General features: G+C 37.7%; 1 protein-coding gene across 10 annotated transcripts in view; it reads right to left on the bottom strand.

The window, feature by feature from the left end:
- Nucleotides 1–22649, bottom strand: part of PTPN13 (protein tyrosine phosphatase non-receptor type 13) — a 208292-nt gene that overhangs the window by 155965 nt on the left and 29678 nt on the right. For all 10 annotated transcript variants that reach the window (XM_047717886.1, XM_047717888.1, XM_047717887.1 and 7 more), the window contains exon 2: nt 2173–2292. In XM_047717886.1, coding sequence (XP_047573842.1) covers nt 2173–2287 — 115 coding nt within the window. In that variant the 5' untranslated portion in view covers nt 2288–2292. The remainder of the gene's footprint in view (nt 1–2172; nt 2293–22649) is intronic.

The raw sequence follows: 22649 nt of genomic DNA, 5'->3' as shown, positions 1-22649 counted from the left end.
ATAATAGTCAGGAGAAGAACTTGGGCCAAAAAGACACCGTGTTATCAAACAAAGAAATGAAAATCTAAGAGATTTCAGGTAAAAAAAAAAAATCAAATAAGCATAAATTCCCTCCAAATAAATACAAATTTCCAATTGGCAATTACAGTAGTTGGTAATTTCTAGACTGCCAAAGAAGCCAAATTCAATTTCTCTGTATTACTGTTGTTTCCCTGTGAATTGGACTGCAACTCCCATTGGATAGTGTTTAAGACCTAAATGCCTCACAATTCATTTTATAACATAACCAGTCTCTCCATTGTAATGTGCCAATATGCTGTGCAGTAATTTTATCTCAATGACAAGTACTTTACATTCAGACATTCAATCTCTATTAACATTATAAAATTTGAAAGAAGAAAACCCCCAGGTATTTGCAGTGTGCCAGATACTCTGTATGAGTCATGGCCAGGGCAGTGATCCTGCCATTAGTATAATAAAAAGAGGTATTATCTCTCCCTCCTTTGAACATCTGTAGTACTTACTGCCCCAATCATTTATTTGGCACAGTAAACTCTACACATGCATCCTGTCTGATCTGAGTGAGCCTTTAAGGCCAACGGTGTCCTCTACTTGGGATCTTCCACACAAAACCTCACAGCCAACAGTTGTTTCTTAAATATTAAACTGGCTATTAGCTAAGGAACGCCACCAACATATCCTTCCTTCAACAACATCTTTGGAGCACGGTTACTGCTCTATATTCTGGAATACCCATACTTCTTAATTGTCTGACAATTAAAATTAAAATGAAGCAAAGACAAGGTCTACTTAAAATAGCTAGATTTAAGTAAGTGGCATTATATAAAACGAATACATTTTCTTTAGAGTAATCCTAACTCTAATCAAAGATTCTCAAACACCTAGTTTATAGCAGAATTGGGAGTGGCATTATATAATACGAATACATTTTCTTTAGAGTAATCCTAACTCTAATCAAAGATTCTCAAACACCTAGTTTATAGCAGAATTGGGAGGGCCCTAACACTGTTTCAAATTCCTGTCCCTGGATTAGAATGTAAAAGCAACTATGGCAAAGCTTTATCACCTATCTCCAAACATTCTTCCTCTCTGCTCTAGACCTTCTTATACTCAATGAGTGGTCACCCCTACACCTTCCAAAAGTTTCCCATGGCTCATGGTCTTCAGCGATTCCCCCGCATAATGATTCTCTCACAGGTATCAGAATATCCTTAAGGACTTGATAAACATAAATTGCTGGGCCCTACCCCTAGAGTTTTGTATTCAGTAGGTCTAGCATGGGCCTACGTTATTTGCGTTTCTAACCAATTTCAGATGATGGAGATGCTACCCATCCAGATACCATACTTTGAGAAACCATTATATGCTCAAATCTTCCCCCATTTCTGTAACAATTATTGTGTCTGATTAAATTACTCAAAACAGTTTTAAAGTTTAATTCTTCTTTTAGATGAAGCTTGGTTTCTTTATTTACTATTCTGAATAGGTGTTGGCCATGTGGTCTGAATGGTGAATACCATCTTCATGTAGAGCATTTCAGTAGAGTATTAAATGTTTCTGGACAGTGACTCCCTAACTTTTCCAGCTCCAAAATGCCACACAGTGATTTGGACCAGGTGATCATCTCTATAGGGAAGCACCAAACTAGTTATACAATCTACATTATCCCAATTTGGAGTTACAGGGATACACATATTATTGTTTCTGACAGGAATGTTTTCCCCTGCTTCTCCTCTGGTTAACTTCTCTTCTTTCAGATCTTAGCTCAGAGATGACTTATTCAGGGAACTTTCCTTTTCTTCCCCATGACCGGGTCAAATCCTATTAGGGGTCATAGCCACTGATTCCCCTCCTTTGTAGCCCTTGTCATGGTTGCATTTTTTACATTTGCTTATATATTTTACTAATAGCAATTTTCTGCACTGGATTACAAGCTCCCGTCAATGTTTTTGGTTTTGATCAGCATTGTATTTTCAGCACCTAGCACAATATGAGGGACAAAGAAGATGTTCAAATGAAGGTAGAGAAGATCTGAGCTTTTTTAGTCCAAAGAAAGATAAAAAAAAGTATTCCTTTCTATATTCTGCCTCCTTATGTGTTTTTCACCTGATATGCCAAAAAAAAAAAAAAAAAAAGGACAAAAAGACTTACCTTTTCTGAATAATTCTTGGAGACTTTCAGCACTTTGATTTAATACAGCCCATATTTCTTCTTCCTGCAGAGGTCCACCCCGCACCTCGAGGGCCTCAGCTAGTGACACGTGCATATTACCTAAGAAGCAAAGGTAACAGATGGGGTACACATGAACAACTTGTACTGCACTTACAGTAGTGAAGTTCCCTACTAGTGATGAGAGACTGAGGTTCCTGCCTACCTAATTTCTCAATATGGTCTTCAATCTAGGCATTACCCTACAGCTCAAATTCATAGAGGATAAAGGAACTGGAGGGAAAAAAACCTCAAACCAGCTCCTTGCCCTAGCCCCATAGGGCCAGCTTTTTGGTCTGAACCAGAAAACAGATGATGACTATTCATGGGAGAAAACAGAAAGTTCAAGGTACCAGGAGGCAGCAAAGTGCAGATGATTACATCAAAACAGCCAGACAGAACAGCAGGCCTTACAGATTATGTTCTAGGCTTCCTTCTATGCATCCCAGCTAAAATGAGGAGAGGAGCTCCTACAGCCTCAATGCGTGGAGCTGAACTAAGATGGAGCACGTTTCTTCCACTCACTAACTGATTGCTCTGACTTCGGTCCATGTAGTATAACTATAAGTTTTGCACTGAATGGACTTAAGTACTTCTAGGTCCAACTATGCTGTCAACTTATCATTTGCCCTTGGAAAAGTCATTTCATGTCTAAAACTCAGTTTCTCATATGTGACATGGGAATAATAATAATAATTAATAATAATGATGCCATTTTCGGGTTTATAATGGAGAAAAAGTCTATTCCTGTAAACGTGCTTTGTAATCTAACTCTAGGGAGAATGAATTAAAAACTCAGAAGGGTGACTTTGTAGGGACATTTTTGTAGGGTCAGTTTTTTTCAATGGCATTCAATTAAGTGGGTGATATAATGACAATTTTTAAGGTTTTCTATGGGGCACAATAATCCTTCTTTCATTGTGAAAGGTGGGAATGCAGCTAATCAATATCATCATACATTAAGTTTCCTTCATTGACATTTCTTGAAAAGACAATTGTTCTTCATCACTAAGATTTCTAACCATCCCAACCAATTTAAGCGTAATGTGCATAATGTATATCTCTTGGTAGGCAGAAAGAGATGGGTTTGGAAAAGAAGCTAGAGGAAGTGGAAAATGTTAAATGCTTATTTTCTGTAATTATATCCTTCATTAAATTTTAAAGTTAACATATAAAAAACAGCTGTTTCAGACAAAAGCTGACTTTGTTTATTCAACTAACAAGGATAGCTAATATTTTTTTTTTAATTTGTATTTATGTTACTTTAACCCAGACTGGAAAAAGGCAACTCAAACTACAAATGAGGACAACCTTGTCCTGCCACTTTCCTTTTCAAATGTTTACCATAGCATTTTATGCTTAGGATCTGCCTTGAGGAGTATGCACTTAAATGTACAATGTAGTAGTTAAAAGGGAAGATATAAGATATTGCTTAGAAAAAGCCAAAGGCATTTTTACCTAGCTTATACAGAAGTGATTATTTATTCAGGCACCCATCCCCCCCCAAAATACTCTGTCTCTTATGCACTTGATTAAATGATAGTACATTAAAAAAAAAAAAGAATAAGCTGCATTGCTTTCTAAGAGACATCTGAGTTATTATCTTCTGCATAAAGCACCGTATGAAATTTGAAGTTTCAACAGACACATCAAGATATTATTAGAAATCAGATACCAACAGGATTTGTGAGATAGTCTACCCTGTAGCAAATTTCCAAAGTAAGATGTCTGAGAACAGGTTACCTTGCTCTAAAGCCTACACACAAGATAAAAAGAGTAGAGAGAAAATTGCATATGAAGAAATTTCTTTGAAGATAGCTATACTGATTTTCATGCCCCCACCAAAACAGGAGGTGTATAGAAAGGTGCCTTTGTTTGACCCTACCTGGTAAACGAGGCCTCCATTGGACCCCTATGAGTGCTTCTCTGATATTAGGGAGAATGCCATTGGGAGGACACCACAGACTGGTGCCTGAGGAGGGCACATGAGATTCAGAGTGAGAAAGCATGCTGTTTTTGGGATGGGGAGATGTAAATAAGCAGGCCCACACAGATGGCTAGCTTGGAGCTACCAAAATCCTACTCAGATGATGAAAATGTTACAAAATTCAGGTTGTGGTAATGGTTGCATAACTCCGTGTCTGCACTAAAAACCACTGAAGGTACATTTTAGAAGAGTAAATTTTATGATATGTCAATTATATCTCAGGAAAGTTATCTTAAAAAAACACAAAACCCCAACCCTACTCAGAGTACCTCTTGAGTTCCCAGAGTACCTCCAGAAGGGGGAAGGTGGAGGAAGGGTGGATGAACAGGAAGGATGAGAGGGTAGGAATAGAAGGAGGAGAAGGAAGAGGAAAAAGAATTCAGTACTGGCTCATAGGAGGAATCATTTTCTGAAATGTCACAGGAAATATAGCTCCAGTAAAGGTCTCTGAAGAACACACAAAAGTACACATACGAGAAAGAGTCAGCCTTAAGAACTTACAAGTTCAAAAAGAGTTATGAGTCCGGTAAAAAATTGTTTGCCTCTACCTTTCTTCCTGCCCCCAGTTTAAATTCTGATGCGATCAGATAAAGCAACTTTCCAGTGGGTAAGGAGATAAACAACAGAAAGAAAAAGTCAAGCACGCTGCCTTTCACCTATAGCTAACCGTAGCAAGGGGAGGGAATAGTTTTAGCTTTGAATGAGGACATAACTGCTGATTAATATACTAACTAGGCACTTTTAATTATGGAATTGACACTGTATTTTCAACTTGAGTGACTGTAATTATTAAGTGACTATAAGGAGAGAATGATGGACCTGCGTTTTTAATATTCATTCATTCATTTATTTATTTATTTTGAGAGAGAGAGAGAAAGAGAGAGAGAGAGAGTGGGCCTCCACATGCATGCGAGTGGGAGGGGGCAGAGGGAAAGGAGAGAGAGAATCAAGCAGGCTTCATGCCCAGTGTGGAGCCCGATGTGGGCGTTTGATCTCACCACCATGAGGTCATGACCTGAGCCAAAGTCAAGTGTCAGGCACCTAACTGACTCAGACACCCAGATGCTCCAGAATGAGTTTTTTACATAGAGGCAAGAGAAGAACTTCTCTTATGAAAGGAAGGAAAGAAGGAAGAGAGGACGGAAGGAAGGAAGGGAAACAGAATAAATTGCTTATGATTATACCTTATTCATTGTAAAGAAAGTGATCTGTATCACACACACCAAGTTTTTTTTTTTTTTTTAAAGATTTTATTTATTTATTTGACAGAGAGAGATCACAAGTAGACAGAAAGGCAGGCAGAGAGAGAGAGAGAGAGGGAAGCAGGCTCCCTGCTGAGCAGAGAGCCCGATGCGGGACTCGATCCCAGGACCCTGAGATCATGACCTGAGCCGAAGGCAGCGGCTTAACCCACTGAGCCACCCAGGCGCCCGACCAAGTTTTAAATCTTAAGATACAGATTTTTACTTATTTTTAAAGGAATATGTTTTTAAAATATAACTATTTCCTATAAGAAAATGAAAAAGTAAAAGTAACTTCTCAACCAACAGAATTTTTTTCAGTGTTTGACTTCTCTATCTATAAAGATTACTAGTTATACTTCTGTTGTTTGACTCAATCAGGCTGAATTGTATTTTATTAATCTTCTTAATTTTTATTAAATTTTTTCCTATTTAGTGTAGTGGGATCTCTATGCATCTCTGGTTGGAACTTTTGGAACTCTAAAACATAGAAGGAACATTGTTTTTTCAAACAATATTATCTAGCTACAGAATAGATGGAAATTTATAATTTATAGTTCGCTAAAAAAAAAAGGCTTAAGATTTTTAAAAAGTGCATCACCCTTCTAATCGCCCAGTCTCAAAACTTAATGTAATGTTAGAGCAGCTTTCTAAAAATCAAACACTATACCTTCTAAATTGTCACCATGTTTGGTGACCATCATCATCTTTTTTTCTATTAGTTTTATTCACCTTTACTACAGGTTTCCAGATTATTAGTTCTGAAAGGACAAGACAAAGGAATGAAAGAACGGCAGAAGTAGAAGGATGCAAAAAGGAAAAAAAAAAAGAGAAGAAGTGGAGAAAAGGAAGCTTGAAGTCAACCAATAGACAAGGGAAACAATTTGTCATGAAATTTAATATTTTTTAAGTTTTTTTTTTGGGGGGGGCAGAGGGAGCGAAAGCACAAGCAGGGAAAACGGTAGAGACAGAGAGAAGTAGGTTTCTGCTAAGCAGGGAGCCCACTGTGAGGCTGGATCCCACAACCCTGGGATCATGACCTGAGCCGAAGGCAGACGCTTAATGCATGACCCAGGCGCCCCTGTCATGAAAATTCTTGAAAGTGTATTACTTCAGTTATTTTCTTTAGGCACAGTACCAGATAACCTGGGGTAGAGATGTATGACTGGAATTATTTTACTATCAAAGAGGTTCTGCTTTACAGTAAATTTAACCATATTCTTCACTTTTGTTTCCTTGAATGTTGTTGGTTACATAAATAAGTTTAAGGGAAGACTTTCAAATAAGAAAAATTAATTATATTACATAACCAGAATCATTATTGTGTTTTTAGTTAACACAAGTATTAATCGTCATGACCTTAAATCTGTGCCCAGTCCACAAAGCCACAAAAGGATTCTAACAGATGTCATTTTAATCCTGAGGGATTTGTGTCACTCACAAATAGGGAGCCCAGAAAAGTGATTCCAGAAAGAATGAAATAGTAAACAGATTAATTGAATCCAATCAAGTCAAGTAACAACTTGTCTGGGGGTGGGGGGTAGACTAATGAATTCGGTGTGTCTAAGTTGATTCTAAGGAAATAGGGCTATAAGATTACCCTATTTTAGAACAAAACAACTATAGAATACAGCTGTGTGTATCTGCCACTAGTTTTGGGCAAATATCCACTCACCGTCTTGGCTAAAGACATCTTTGGTCATTAAAAAACCATGAGCTGAGAAAGCAACCCCCCAAATTATAAGTATCTTTTAACCTAAAAGATTCACAATGAAGTTAATAAAAAGTTTAAGAGAAATAAGCTCATATAATGGTATTTTTGAAAATTAAAGAACCTTTGGGGCACCTGGGTGGCTCATTTGGTCAAGTGTCCAACTCCTGATTTTGGCTCAGGTCATGATCTCAGGGTCGGGGGATTGAGCCCTCCACGGGGCTCCCCACTGGGTGGCGTGTCTGCTTGAGATTCTCTCTCTACCCCTCCTCTTGCTCATGCATATGCTCTCTTTAAAATAAATAAATAAATCTTGGGACACCTGGGTGGCTCAGTCGGTTAAATCACTGCCTTCGGCTCAGGTCATATAATCCCAGGGTCCTTGGATCAAGTCCTGCATCGGTTCCTTGCTCAGCAGGGAGCCTGCTTCTCTCTCTGCCTCTGTCTGCTGCTCCCCCTGCCTGCTTGTGCTCACTCTCTCTCTCTCTGACAAATAAACAAATAGATAAAATCTTCAAAAAAAATCTTAAAAAATAAAATTAAAGAATCTGTATATATTTGGTATTTAGTTGTTTCTAATGTTTAAGAGAACTAGGTCAGATACAATAACAGATAGACTTTGTGATGCCAATTTAAATAAAGTAATTGGGAAAATGAGTGCAGGCTTGTATTTTAAAATGTACAAAATGCCACTGGAACATCTAAGAGAACTTAAATCTCAGCATACTTACACGTTTTCATTCATCAGGTTTATTTAAGTACTCGAGAAGGGTTGTTTTTTTGTTTTGTTTTGTTTTTTTTGGTCAGTCAGACAACGGAAATATCTTTTATTTTTAAAGATTTATTTATTTTAGAAAGAGAGAGCATAAGTGGAAGAGGCAGAGGAAGAGGTAGAGAGAGAATCTCAAGCCAACTCTGCAATGAGCAAATCTGACACAGGGCTCAATTTCACCATCCCGGGATCACTACCAGAGCCAAAACCAAGAGTTAGACGTTCAACCAACTGTGCCACCAAGGTGCCCTTGAAATACTTTTAAAAATTTACTGTTAGTTGTATGAGTGCAGTTTAAAATATTTAAGAAAATTTAATTAATAAAGTTTGGAAAATGTGGTTACAAACCAAAGAACTCCTTAAGAGTAACTAAAAATCATCTACAAGTATAACTAAATTGACCTTAGAAGCTTAAGAACTAGGTTTTAGAATTTCTTATTTAATAATAATTTAAAAATTATTTTCAATAACCTTTTCTGCATACCATAATACCCCGGTGGCCATTTTTTAAAAACTCTATTTATTTTAGAAAGAGAGAAAGAGAGAGACAGCACACAAGTGGGCAGGGCAGAGCGAGACGGAAGGAGAATCTCAAGTGGACTCTTCGCTGAGCATGGAGCTGACACAGGGCCGACATGGGGCTCAATCTCACGACCCCAAGATCAGGACCTGAGCTGAAATCAAGAGTTAGATGTTCAATGAACTGCACCACCCAGGCACCCCACAAGCCTTTTTTTTTAAAAGTTAGGAGAAAATCAATTAGACAAACTCTTCTTAGACACAGTATCAAATGGAAAAGGGGACCATCTTGCGTGGTTGACGGGAATGCAAACTGGTGTAGCTGCCCTGGGGAACAGTATGGAGGTTCCTCAAAAAGTTAAAAATAGAGCTATCCTATGATCCACCAATTGTACTAGTAGGTATTTACCCAAAGGATACATAAATACTGATTCTAAGGGGCACCTGCACCCCAAAATTTATAGCAGCAATGTCCACAACAGCCAAACTATGAAAAGAGCCCAGATGCCCACCTGCATATGAATGGATAAAGGGACACTGTGTGTGTACACACAAATATGCACACAGAGACACACAGAGATACACACACACACACAAATACGCAGCCATCAAAAAGAATGAAGGCTTGCGCTGCCTTCGGCTCAGGTCATGATCTCAGGGTCCTGGGATCGAGTCCCGCATCGGGCTCTCTGCTCGGCAGGGAGCCTGCTTCCCTCTCTCTCTCTCTCTGCCTGCCTCTCTGCCTACTCGTGATCTCTCTCTGTCAAATAAATAAATAAATAAAATCTTTAAAAAAAAAAAAGAATGAAGGCTTGCCATTTGCAACAATGTGGATGAAACTAAGGGGTATTATGCTGAATGAAATAAGTCAGAGTAAGACCAATACTATATGATTTCACTAATATGTGGAATTTAAGAAATAAAACAGATGAACATAGGGGAAGGAAAGGAAAAATTAAAAAAAAAATGAAAACAGAGGAGACAAATAATTGTTTGAGGATGGCATTGCCCTGTAGGAAGCCTGTGGGAGTGATTATAAAGCGACATGAGAAAATGACTGGAGATGATGCGTATGTTCATTACCTGTATTGTGATGATGATTTCACAGCTGCATAAATATTTCATAACTTACCAAATTGTATACTTTAAATACGTATAGTTTATTATATACATATGTCAATTATGCATCAATAACACTGTTTAAAAGAGGAAAAACAATCTAAACTTCACAAAAGCAAGACAGCAATGCTTTTCTTTGTCTCATGAAGTTGTCTGAATTTTTTTTTATTGTCAGAAGAAACCAACCCCCAACTTAGGTAACACATGCTTTTTAAAAACAAAACATGCTGAGCGAAGTAAGTCAACCAGAGAAAGACAATTACCATATGATCTCCCTGATATAAGGAATTTGAGAAGTAATGTGGGGGATGGGGGTTGAGAGGTAGGGAAGGAAAAAATGGAATAAGCTGGGATTGGGAGGGAGAAAAACCATAAGAGACTCTTTTTTTTTTAAAAGATTTTATTCATTTACTTGACAGATAGAGATCACAAGTAGTCAGAGAGGCAGGCAGAGAGAGAGGAGAAAGCAGGCTCCCTGCGGAGCAGAGAGCCCGATGTGGGGCTCGATCCCAGGACCCTGGGATCATGACCTGAGCCGAAGGCAGAGGCGCTTTAACCCACTGAGCCACCCAGGTGCCCCCCATAAGAGACTCTTAATCTCACAAAACAAACTGAGGGTTGTGGTGGGGTGGGGGGTAGGGATAGGGTGATTGGGTTATGGACATTGGGGAAGGTATGTGTTATAGTGAGTACTGTGAAGTGTGTAAGCCTGACGATTCACAGACCTGTACCCCTGGGGCTAATAATATATTATATATTAATAAAAAATAAAAAATATTTAAAAAAGTCATATTCCTGCAAAAAACAAAACAAAACACTTGTTTTCTAAGAATTAACTTCTCCCACTTAAAAAACAAATCTATAAGACTACAAAAACAAAATCTATGGCTAAGGTCTACAATCTTCCTCCTCAAACAGCCAAAGCATATCTGAGATGCCATGTAACTTAGACATTGGTAAAATTAGAATTTGTGCTTTGATAACACAATCTTTTTAAAAACCCATTATTCAAGAAAGCAATCCCTTGTTTTTCTCTCAACTTCTAATTTTGTAAGCATTTAGGCCCAAAATGATAAACACAATAATTAGAGGACACATTAAATAGTGTGAGATTATTTCTACTTTTTAACTACTGATCCAGAATGGTTGACACCAAGACAGATACATTCAAAGTAGAAACAATAAAAGCACTATTATAACTCTAGAAGACTGAAAGTGAATCTCCCTAAATAAATGAATAAATACATTACAATTTCTTTCCATTAGGGTATAGGTAAATACAGATTAAAGAGTGGGGAAAAAACATTATTGCCTAATATAGTCCAGAGAGATTAAGGAAGAATTGGGATTTTTTAGGAGAAAAAGAGATAAAACCTAGTGAAGTTTTAATTGGAGGTTGCCACAGAATAGAAAACAGCATGTGTCTAAACATTTTTATTGAAGTTGGAGCAAGGCTTAATATTTGTCAACTTTTCCATTTTACTTTTCCAGTGAGAGAAGAGAAACTAAAACAAACTCAAGCCTAAATTGCTTTTCTGAGCCTCTGGCTCATGTCAACCACTTATCTAAACAGAAATCATATATGCCTGTTCCCTGCTTTCAAAGACAGCTTCAAAAAACAAGAAGAAAAACTCTGGAATGCTTCACCCTCTATATATCACTTAAACTTAGGAGAAAAGTAAAATGGGGGGTGCCTGGGTGGCTCAGCGGGTTAAGCCTCTGCCTTCAGCTTGGGTCATAGTCTCAGGGTCCTGGGATCAAGCCCCGCATTGGGCCCTCTGCTCACTTGGGAGCCTGCTTTCCTTCCTCTCTCTGCCTCTCTGCCTGCCTCTCTGCCTACTTGCGATCTCTGTCAAATAGATAAATAAAATCTTAAAAAAAAAAAAAAAGTAAAATGGGAGGGGGAAATCCCTAATTTCACATGTTACATTTTTCCTCGCCAACTGGGAAGTACCAACAGAAAGTAACGTAATGATAGAATTTCAGTTCTGAGTATTGTCTTTCTACATCACCCCTCCTCCCCACCCACTCACTTTTGCTAAGATTATTGCTTTTTTTTTTTTTTTTTTTTTTTTTTGTCAGACCTTTGGAAATGTCTCCTGAAGGATCATTGCTTTAGAGCACTTACTGGTTGTCCTCAAGAAATGCAGACTTAAAATATATCAGAGGGGGCAGCCACTAAAGGAAACAAATATGCATAAAGCATGAAAGATTAAGAAAAAAATTCCTATTTGTCCCTTATAGCATAATAAACAAATTAGTGTGGTAGGCAGAACTTTGAAATTGCCCTGAACATTCCTTCCATGTTATGAACAGCCTATGTAGGGGGTACATGGCAAAGACCAGGAGTGGCCTACAGGAGCAGGCAGTGTACTCCAGCGAACAACCATTAAGAAAATGGTCCTGCAATCACAAGGAACTGAATTCTAACAACCAGTGAGCATGGCATAGGATTCTGAGCCTGCGATGATACTGTAGTCCCAACTGACATTTTGATTTCAGTCTGGTTAGATCCTAAAAGGGGATCCAGTTAATTTACACCCAGACTCCTGACCAACAAGAAAAGTAAAATCATAAATGTGTTGCTTTAAGATGCTAAATTTTAAGCAGATAATTTGTTACACTAGAAAACTAATACAAATTTTGGTACCTGAACAAGGAATGCTGTATTAATAATAAAAACCTGAGCATGGCTTTGGAATTGGATATTGAATAGAAGCTGTGAGAATTTTGAGATGTGTGATAGGGAAAGTCTAACTTGCCTTGGATAGAACATTAATAGACATCTGGACCTTAATCTGGATGCTGCTGGTAAGGACTCAGAAGGAAATGAGGAACATGGTACAGGCATAACTTGGAGATACTGCGGGTCCAGTTTCACACCACCACAATAAAGTGAGTACTGAAATAAAGCAAATCAAATGAAATTTTTGGTTTCCCAGGGCAGATAAATTATGATTACACTATAAAGTACTAAGTGTACGATAGTGTTATGTTTAAAAAAAAAAAATCACTGTATATACCTTAACTTTACATTTACATTTACACTTAACTTTAGTGCTAAAGAATGCTAAGTGCCATCTAAACTTTCAGTGAATTATCTTGCTGGTAGATGGTCTTGCCTTGATGTTGATGGTGCTAACAGATCAAGGTGGTGGTTGCTAAAGGCTGGGGTGGCTGTGGCAATTTCTTAAAATAAGACAACACTGAAAAGGCCACATTGATGGATTCTTTCAGCATGGCACCCATAGTAGAACTTTTTAAAAAACTGGAGTCAAGCTGGGGCGCCTGGATGGCTCAGTTGGTTAAGCATCTGACTCTTGATTTCTGCTCGGGTCATGATCTTAGGGTTGTGAGCTGGAGCCAAGTGTTGGGCTAAATGTTCAGCAAGGAGACTGCTTGAAATTCTCTCTCTCCTTCTTATTGTCCCTCCACACCTCCCATGTAAGCTCTCTCTTAAATAAATAAATAAGTTTTTAATAATAAATAAAATAAAAACTGGAGTCGATCCTCTCAAACCCTGTTCCTTCTTTATCAATGAAGTTGATGTAATATTCTAGATCCTTTGCTGTCATTTTGACAATCTTCATAGTATCTTCACCAGGAGTAGATTGTATCTCAAGAAACCACTTTCTTAGCTCATCCATAAGAAGCCACTCTTCGTCTGTTAGATTTATCGTGAGGTTGCAGCAATTCAGTCACACCTTTTGGCTCCACTTTTCATTCTAGTTCTTTTGCTATTTCTACCATAGCTGCAGTTACTTCCTCTACTTGCACTCCTCAAATGCATCCTCCATCCGAGGCTCAGAATCCTATGCCAAAGTCAACTTCTTCCAAAAGTCCTATTAATGTTGATACAGTTACCCCTTCCCATGAATCATGAATGTTTTTAATGACATCCAGAAAGTTCAATACTTTCTGGAAGGTTTTCAATGTATTTTTCACAGGCCCATCAGATGAATCACTGTCTATGGCAACTATAATCCTTACAATATGTATTTCTTAAATACAAAGTCACAAATAGTCCTTGATTTATTTATGGGCTGAGAATGGATGTTGTGTCAGCATGCACGAAAACAACATTAGTCTTGTACATGTCCATGAGAGCTCTGGGGTGACCAGGTGAATTGTCAATGAGCACTGATATTTTGAAAGGTATCTTTTTTCCTGAGCAAGCAGGTCTCAAGAATGGGCTTAAATATTCAGTAAACCATGCTATAAATAGATTTGTTGTCATCCGGGCTTTGTTGTTCCATTGAGGTGCAGGCAGATTAGATTTCACATAATTTTTAAGGGCCCGAGGAATTTCAGAATGGTTGAGTATTGAGAGTCACCAGCTGCACTACCCTTAACAAGAGAGCCAGCCTGTGTTTTGAAGCTTTGAAGCCAGGCATCAACTTTTCCTCTCTAAGCCACCTAAGTCCTAGATGGCATTGCCTTCCAATAGAAAGCTATTTCATCTACATTGAAAATCTGTTTACTGATGCCTTCAGTAATCACCTTAGTTAGATCTTCTGAATATCTTGCTGCAGTTTCTACATTACCACCTGCTGCTTCACTTTGACTTTTATGTTATTTTTTAAAAAGATTTTATTTATTTGAGAGAGAGAGAGAGAGAGAGAGAGAGAGCATGAGCAGGGAAAAAGGAGTACAAGGAGACAGACGCAGGCTCCCCACCAAGCAGGGAGCCCGACTGGGACTCGATCCCAGGATCCTGAGATCATGAACTGAGCAGAAGGTAGACGCTTCACTGACTGAGCTACCCAAGAGCCCTTGACTTTTATGTTATAAAGATGGCTTCTTTCCTTAAACTTCATGAAATAACCTCTGCTAGCATCCATCTTCTCTTTTGCAGATTCCTCACCACTCTCAGCTTTCAGAGAACTGAAGAGAATTGGGTCCATATTCTGGATTAGGCTTTGACAAGGGCATCTTGTGTGGCTGGTTTGATCTTCTGTCTTCTATCCAGGCCAATAAAACTTACTCCATATCAGCAATAAGGTTGTTCCACTTTCTTATAATTCCTGTGTTCACTAGAGTAGCACTTATTAATTTTCCTTAAAGAACTTTCCCTTTGCATTTACAACTTGGTTAGCTGTTTGGCACAAGAGACCTAGCTTTTGGCCTATCGTGGATTTTGAAATGCCTTCCTCACTAAGCTTAATTATTTCTAACCTTTGATTTCAAGTGAGAGACATATGATTCTTCCTTTCACTTAAAGGCCCTTGTAGAGTTATTAATTAGCCTGATTTCACTATTGTTGTGTCTCAGGGAATAGGGGAATATGAGGAGTGGGAAAGAGATGGGGGAACTGTCAGTTGGAGGAGCAGTTAGAGTACATGCAATGTTTACTGATTACATTAACAATCTTATATTGGCACAATTTGTGGCATCCCAAAACTATTACAATAGTAACAGCAAAGATTACTGATCACACAGCACCATAACAAAATAGTTAAAAATTTGAAATCTACAAGAGCAAATACTGTTGGAAAAATGGCACTGACAGACTGGCTCAAGGCAGGTTGCCACAAATATTCAACTTCTTAAAAAAAAAAAAAAAGTATCTGCAGAGTGCAGTAAAATGGGGTATGCCTCTACTGGAAGTTGGAATAAGGGGGACCCTTGTTATGTAGTAGCAGAAAGCTTGGCAACGTTGTATCCTACAGTTATATGGAAAGCAGAACTTACCAGTGTTAAAACTGGATATATAACTAAGGACATTTCCAAGTGATGTGTTGAAGGTGTTGTTTGGTTCACTTTTATTCTTTATAGTAAAATGCAAAAGGGAAGAGATAAATTGAGGAACTAGTTACTAAAGAGAAAGGAAATAGGCCTAGATGATTTCTAAAATGCCCAGCCTCTCCAAATAGAAAGATGCTAAAAATAAAAAATGTTTAACAAAAGAACGATGGAGAAAAATACTTTTTTTAAAAAAAGATTTTATTATTTGAGAGAGAGAGAGAGAGAGAGCCCATGAGTGTGTGGGGGGGTGTGCACGGGGAGGGGTAGAAGAACAAGCAGACTCACACTAAGCATGAAGCCCAAGGCAGGGCTCCATCTCACCACCCTGAGATCATGACCTGAGCCAAAATCAAGAGTTGGAGGCTTTCCTGACTGAGTCACCCAGGCACCCCAAAAGATGACTGTCTGGTAAGATTTCAAAAAGATCAAAAGGCCAAAGATTTAGTCACACAAAGGACCCTTTCAATATTTTAAGGGCCTCTAGTAAACTTTGGAGTTTTCCCTTAGCCATCTCAGCAGAGGGCAAAGACAAAAAAAGGATTATTTCATTTCTTGAAAACCCTACAAGTGTAGCTTTTGTCAAATGCAGTGAATCCCTGTGAAAGCCACTCAAAACCCAGAGTTTGAGGAAATTATTTCAGCATAAACACTACCAATTTGAACTAAAATGAAACAGAAGGAATATAAAATGGAAAAAGGCTGTTGGACTCCTCCCAAATGCCTGGCAGAAAGAAGTCTGATAAAACAAAGCAACTGCAAACATATATAACCTTCAAGAAAACGAAGAATGTTTCAGAAGGCAGAACCAAGACTGGGAAGATAGAGTTGAGAGCCATGAATGTCTGTTCCTAGGCTTTGAAACCTAACCCAACCCAGCTGGGCTTGGTCTGCCAACATGGATTTCAGAACTGTTATGGACCAGTGACTCCTTTTTTAACTTTCGATTCTGTCCTTGCTATTTTGAACCATAATGACTATAATAATTATCCTGTGCCTGTACCACTATTTTATGTTGTGATGCTCTTTAATTTTACAGGTTCACAGATGACAAACAGGAGCCTCACCTATATCTAATTTAGATGATTTAAATAAGACTTTGAACTTTGAGCTGATGCTTTAATAAGATGAGAAAACTGGGAACCACGGTAACAGATGGATTTTGCTTCTGTGTATGTAAGGTGTAGGAGACATGAATACTTTAGGTCCAGAAGGTAGGCTGTGGTAGGCAGAATTCTGAGGTGGACTCCTGCCCCTCTGGTATACCAGACCTGTATAATCCCTTCCCCTTGAGTGTGAGCAGGACCTATCAGTAACAAAGGATAGTCTCAGTTGATTAGGTTATGTTAAAGAAGACTCTGTTGGAGCAGATTGTTTGTTTGCTTTAAAGATTTTATTTATTTGACAGAGAGTACAAGCAGGGGAGCAGCAGACAGAGGGAGAAGGAGAAGCAGGTTCCCTGCTGAACAGAGATCCTGACATGGGGCTCAATCCCAGGACCCTAGGATCATGATCTGAGCCTAAGGCAGATGCCTAAATGACCGAGCCACCCAGGCGCCCACTTCATGTTTTAACTGACAAAGCAATTTGCACTGAGGTACCTTTTATAATACTCTGTTTGGGATGTGATGTTACATGGTCCAGAAAGGTTGACCAAGGCTCACACTACTCCAAAGTGAAGTACTCACATAAGCAAGACAAACAGTGACAGTTTATTAAAGAGATTCCTGCTACTTTTCTGATTTTCTACCATTTAGCCTTCAATGTCCATTTATGATCTAACTGATAAGAACCTGACTTTTAGAGGTGTTAGAAGACAGAAGGGAAGAAACACTACTATTCAGCATATAATAGAATATTGTAGATGAAAGTGATGTCTATCTTCACCTCCTGTCCTTTCTTACAAATCTATTAAATCTAAAAAGTTTGGGTAAATTTATACCGCAGTAAAATAAAGTAGTAGGAGTCATTAGTCATTATAGTCTAACTATAGTAGTAGTTAGTCATTATGACTAACATAGTCAGTCTTTGTTAATGTGGACAAAATCAACTTTGATTCTAGAGAAAATAAATGAAAAGAGTAAGCCCAAACAACTTCAGAAGTCACAGATGAAGCATAATAAATCTAAGCATATTCCAGTAGTTCCAACAATAATTACAACTTAATATACAGAGAGAGTAAAAATTCTACTTAAACTGCTTTGTTCTAAAAATGATTTTTGATATTACCAATTTCCACTTCAAAACGTTTAACATGTTGGGGCGCCTGGGTGGCTCAGTGGGTTAAAGCCTCTGCCTTCGGCTCAGGTCATGATCCCAGGGTCCTGGGATCGAGCCCCGCGTCGGGCTCTCTGCTCGGCGGGGAGCCTGCTTCCCTTCCTCTCTCTCTCTGCCTGCCTCTCTGCCTACTTGTGATCTCTGTCTGCCAAATAAATAAATAAAATCTTTAAAAAAAAAAAAAAGTTTAACATGTCAACCTTAAGAATGACTAATTTTTATATCTAAATAATAAATTCAACAAATCTAAAACCCAAATCTAAAAACATTAAGCAGCAATAGAGATATTTATATTGAATGCTGTTGTTCATTATGTGATTTTCATATTATATCACATAATATAATTGTGATTACTAAATTAGGTTATTGTTATAGTTTAAGTAGTAACATGACTTACAAGAACTCATGAATTTAATTTCAAACCATGGGGTTTGGGCTACTGTCTTATTCTGCTGGGAATCCAACTAACTCTAAAAGGATGTATTTCTCAATGTGTCATTTTTATATCTATAATTTTAACTTAATTAACTACACAGTTCTCTTGTGTAACTGTCATAAATAAGAATGACTAATATGCAAAATAATGGAGAACTTTTTACACAAGATAAAGGAATTCTGGCTTATAGACAAATGACAAAATCACTTTGGATAAATTATTCAAATTTACTGTTAATGTATTACAGATTAGAACTGTAATAATATGCTCCACTATAATTCATTTCTCAAAATTCTGACTTGAATTTCTGATTACATCACATCATCTCTTCTAACTCTAATCAATGCCACTCAGTGTCAGAATTTTTACTCATATAATCTCCATCCATTCTCATACAGCAAGTGTTCTCTATATCCAGTTTTTATTGGAGAATGCACCTGCTACCAAGACTTCACTTAATCACATGAGGGCAGTTTATTCCAAAATATAGCTCCAACCTTGAGATAGCCTTGGTCTAAATACTGGATTTTCAATTTTAACTATGTATTTTCTCATTTTTTCCCTGGATAGATACTGTCCTCTGAAATCAAACTCAATAAATCTAAAGCCTAAAACAGACTTTTTCTCCGAATTAGCCACTCAAACTGTTCCAAACAGATTAATGGGACCACTACTTCTCTGGTGGCCAGGCTTAAGGTCCCACTTCTTTGCCTTCTTTTTTTCTCCTTTTCCCCTTCATCCTGTCACCAAAAACTGTTTCTTATCCACTCTTAATATCTCCCAATTTATCTTTCTTTCAAGTCTCATTTTTCCTACCATCCATTCTTTCCCCTTATGTTGTATGTATACATACTTTTGAATTTTTTTTTTTTAAAGATTTTTGTTTATTTATTTGACAGACAGAGATCACAGGTAGGCAGCGAGACAGGCAGAGAGAGAGGAGGAAGCAGGTTCCCTGCTGAGCAGAGAGCCCGATGCGGGGCTGGATCCCAGGACCCTGGGATCATGGCCTGAGCCGAAGGCAGAGGCTTTAACCCACTGAGCCAACCCAGGCGCCCCTACTTTTGAATTTTTTAAAAAACAGTGGTTATTCTGTAAATATATTTCTTTGACTTGTTTTCTTCACTCCAAAACATTTGTGAGAGTCATCATGTTCATCTGTGTTGCTTATTCACTTTCACTACTGAATAGGATTCCACTGTTGGAATTTGGATTGTTTTTAGTTTTTTTGCTAACAAAAATAATATTGCTATGAACATTTTGTATGCATGATAATTGAGAAGAAATTCTGGGCTATATAGTATGCACATCTCTGACACTTAGATAAAGCCAAGTTTCTTTTCTTTTTTCTTTTTTTTAAAAGAATGTGTTTAAAAAAGAAAAAGAATGTGTTTGTCAGAAAGAATGAGAGCACAAGCAGAGGGAGTGGTGGGCAGAGGGAGAAGCAGGCTCCTCACTGAGCAGGGAGCCTGATGTGGGACTCAGTCCCAGGACCCTGGGATCATGACCTAAGCTGAAGGAAGATGCTCAACCGACTAAGCCACCCAGATGTCCCTGATTTTACTTTTATTTACTTTTATTTATTTTTTTATTTTAATTTTATTTAATTTTTTAAAAGATTTTATTTATTTATTTCATAGAGATCACGAGTAGGCTTTAAAAGTAGGCTTTAACCCATTGAGCCACCCAGGCGCCCCTTTTTCCTGTCTTATTGCACAGAACTGTTACTGAGCTTAATCTCCTGTATTATACTCGGTCAGCCAATTAGCTCATTTCAAAAGTGAAACCTTTCTCATTTTGTTTGTTTTGGTTTTCTTTGTTTGTTTGTTTGTTTTGCAGTTTGTCCTCAGGGAGAAAAATATATTCTATAACTTGGAAAGTTCTTACAATCAGACTGAAGAGAATAAACATACTTCATTTTCAACAATGTCAGTAATTTAGTGTGTGTTCTTAGATAAAACATTTCACAAAATTAAGTCCCTTTAACCAAAGCCCAGTTTCAAATGAGGTCTTTGGAAATGAAGAACTTTAAAAAGAAAAAGAAAACTCTACCTCTTGACCCTGTGTAGGAATGATCTTCTGAAGTATTTGTACAGTGCCCTACTACCTTTAAAAATGAAAGTGGGACTGTTTCAGGAGGGACTCAAGTTGAGAACATACCCAAATATTTCATCCATTTGGATACATGAAATACTTTATTTATATAGAACAATATTAGTGATTTTGAGGGTTTCTATCAATTTAGACTAGGATGTCATGAATATTACATATGATATAATATAAATAACAAAACCCAGAAAATACTAAGCATCATGTTCTTTGAATCATAGTGTTCATATATAGTGAGTCACACTCTCCTTCAGTAATAAAAACACAGAACATAATTAACTTACCACTATGCTCATTAATCAGATGCCAGTGTTTAAGGCTTGTTTCTACAACCCAGATTACTGGAGACCTAGCCAGCTTCAGATACCTTTAGATCTTCTCAAACAGATAAAGTCACTATTTTGGAAGTAAGTTTAAGAATAAATGTCAAAAACTATTAAACTTTGTAGCCCCAGCTCTTTTCCCCTCTAATTACCTGAGGGTTTGCAATTACTTGATTACTGCTGAAGAGTTACCCCTTTTGTTTATGTATTTATTGTCCCTGGAAGCCTCTCCTATTTATCCCTAAAACGCAGACTTCCAACGTAATCTTCTGTTGTGTAGGCTACCCACTACCTCTGACTGGATCTTGTACTTCTAGTGTCTCACTGGCTTGTTGAATTCCTTATACTCAGAAGACAGACAAAGTTTGATATGGGATTCACACTGCAAGCTATGAATGTAAGCAGAAAGTCCTTTGTTAGGGGTGTGATCACTTTAACAATTAGTGGACCAAAAATTCTTACATTCACAATAGGCAAGAGAATATTTAATTTTTTTTAAATTTTAATCTTTACTTTCAAAAAAACAGTCTTTGAATATAAACTTGATTGTACTGTATAAATTGTAATTGGGTTCAATTCCACTCTCAAGTCCCTAGAATTATGCCAAAGTATTCCCTAAGGTAATAGAATTTCTTATAAAGCTAGAGAGCATCTTTAATGAAATTTATGTTTGCAATCCCTTATCTGCAATTCCAGAAAAAGCAAAAACATTTTTGTAATTTATTTGAAGGCAAACCTGACCTGAGCTTTTTTGGTGACAAAACCTGACCTGACTTGAGACTATTTATAGTTTTTATTTATCTTGCTTAGCATGAATATTAGTAAGTTTGCCACAGAAATGTTGGTGTATTGGGCTACTGGATGCTGACCTGGATCCAGACCTTTGCTGGAAATGTTTCATAATATACGGTATAAGCACAGCATTAGTTTTCTAAACCCTAAGAAACCCTCATTATGAAAACACAGCTAGTCCAGAGTTTCACCTGAATGGTTGGGAACCTATACATAAATAGACATAAGGGCTAAGGTGAAGCTAGATTTCTTTCTTTCATCTTCTCCTTTCTCTCCATCCCTTTCCCTCTCCCTCTTCTTTCCTTCCTCCTTTTTCTAATAAAGTCAGTAGTTATAATCCAACTAGTAATATTAGATGTGCTAGGAGTTCTGTCCTTTTTTTTTTTTTAAGGTTTTATATGTTTATTTGACAGAGTGAGAGAGAGCACAAGTAGTAGGAGAAGCAGATAGAGGGAGAGGGAGAAGCAGGCTCCCCACTGAGCAAAGAGCCCAATGTGGGGCCCAATCCTAGGACCCTGAGATCATGACCTAAGCCTAAGGCAGACTGAGCCACCTAGGTACCCCAGGAGTTCTGTCCTCAAAACTTTTTTTTCCCCAGATTTTTTTTAAGTACTCTCCACCCATCATGGGGCTCAAACTTAACAACCCAGAGATCAAGAGTCTCGTGTTTTATGGACTAGTCAGCCAGGCACCCCCCTTAATACATTTTAATTGACCTTAATACCTTCTGTATTTCATCATTTACAATGGAATTGATAACAGACAGAACCTTAAAGAAACACTATTCCTTCTTAAAATTTTTACTTTGTCTCCAAAAGGTCATTTGACTTAACACTGCAACCCTGTCATATTAGGTTATTTTGATTTTATTCCTTCTGAATTACAGGTTGAGTAATTACCACACAGCATAGTGTAATTGTGTTGAATTTAGACTGGTACAGTATGAAAACTAGGGCAGTTGCCCTATTCCATACCTTATAGACCAGTCTGAACATAAGTTATAAGTATTATTTTTTATCATTTATTTGAGCTTAGATTTTTTTTTTTTTTTCTTTTTGGCTGATGGTAGTAAAGAGTAACTCTTTAAAAACATACTGTAGGGGCACCTGGGTGGCTCAGTGGGTTAAAGCCTCTGCCTTCGGCTCAGGTCATGGTCCCAGGGTCCTGGGATGGAGCCCTGCATTGGGCTCTCTGCTCAGCAGGAAGCCTGCTTCCCTCTCTCTCTCGCCTGCCTCTCTGCCCACTTGTGATCTCTGTCAGGTAAATAAATAAAATCTTTAAAAATAAAAAATAAAAACATACTGTAGTTTTGAGAGAGAATTACAGAATGCAGAATTCAGGCTTATGGAATTCTCAGTAATTAAATACATAAAATCCTTTTTAAAGTAAGCA

This window comes from Lutra lutra, chromosome 2 (genome assembly GCF_902655055.1).
Source record: "Lutra lutra chromosome 2, mLutLut1.2, whole genome shotgun sequence".
Taxonomy (NCBI): domain Eukaryota; kingdom Metazoa; phylum Chordata; class Mammalia; order Carnivora; family Mustelidae; genus Lutra; species Lutra lutra.
Note: the sequence above shows the minus strand (reverse complement) of the source record. Positions and strands in the feature narration are given on the sequence as shown.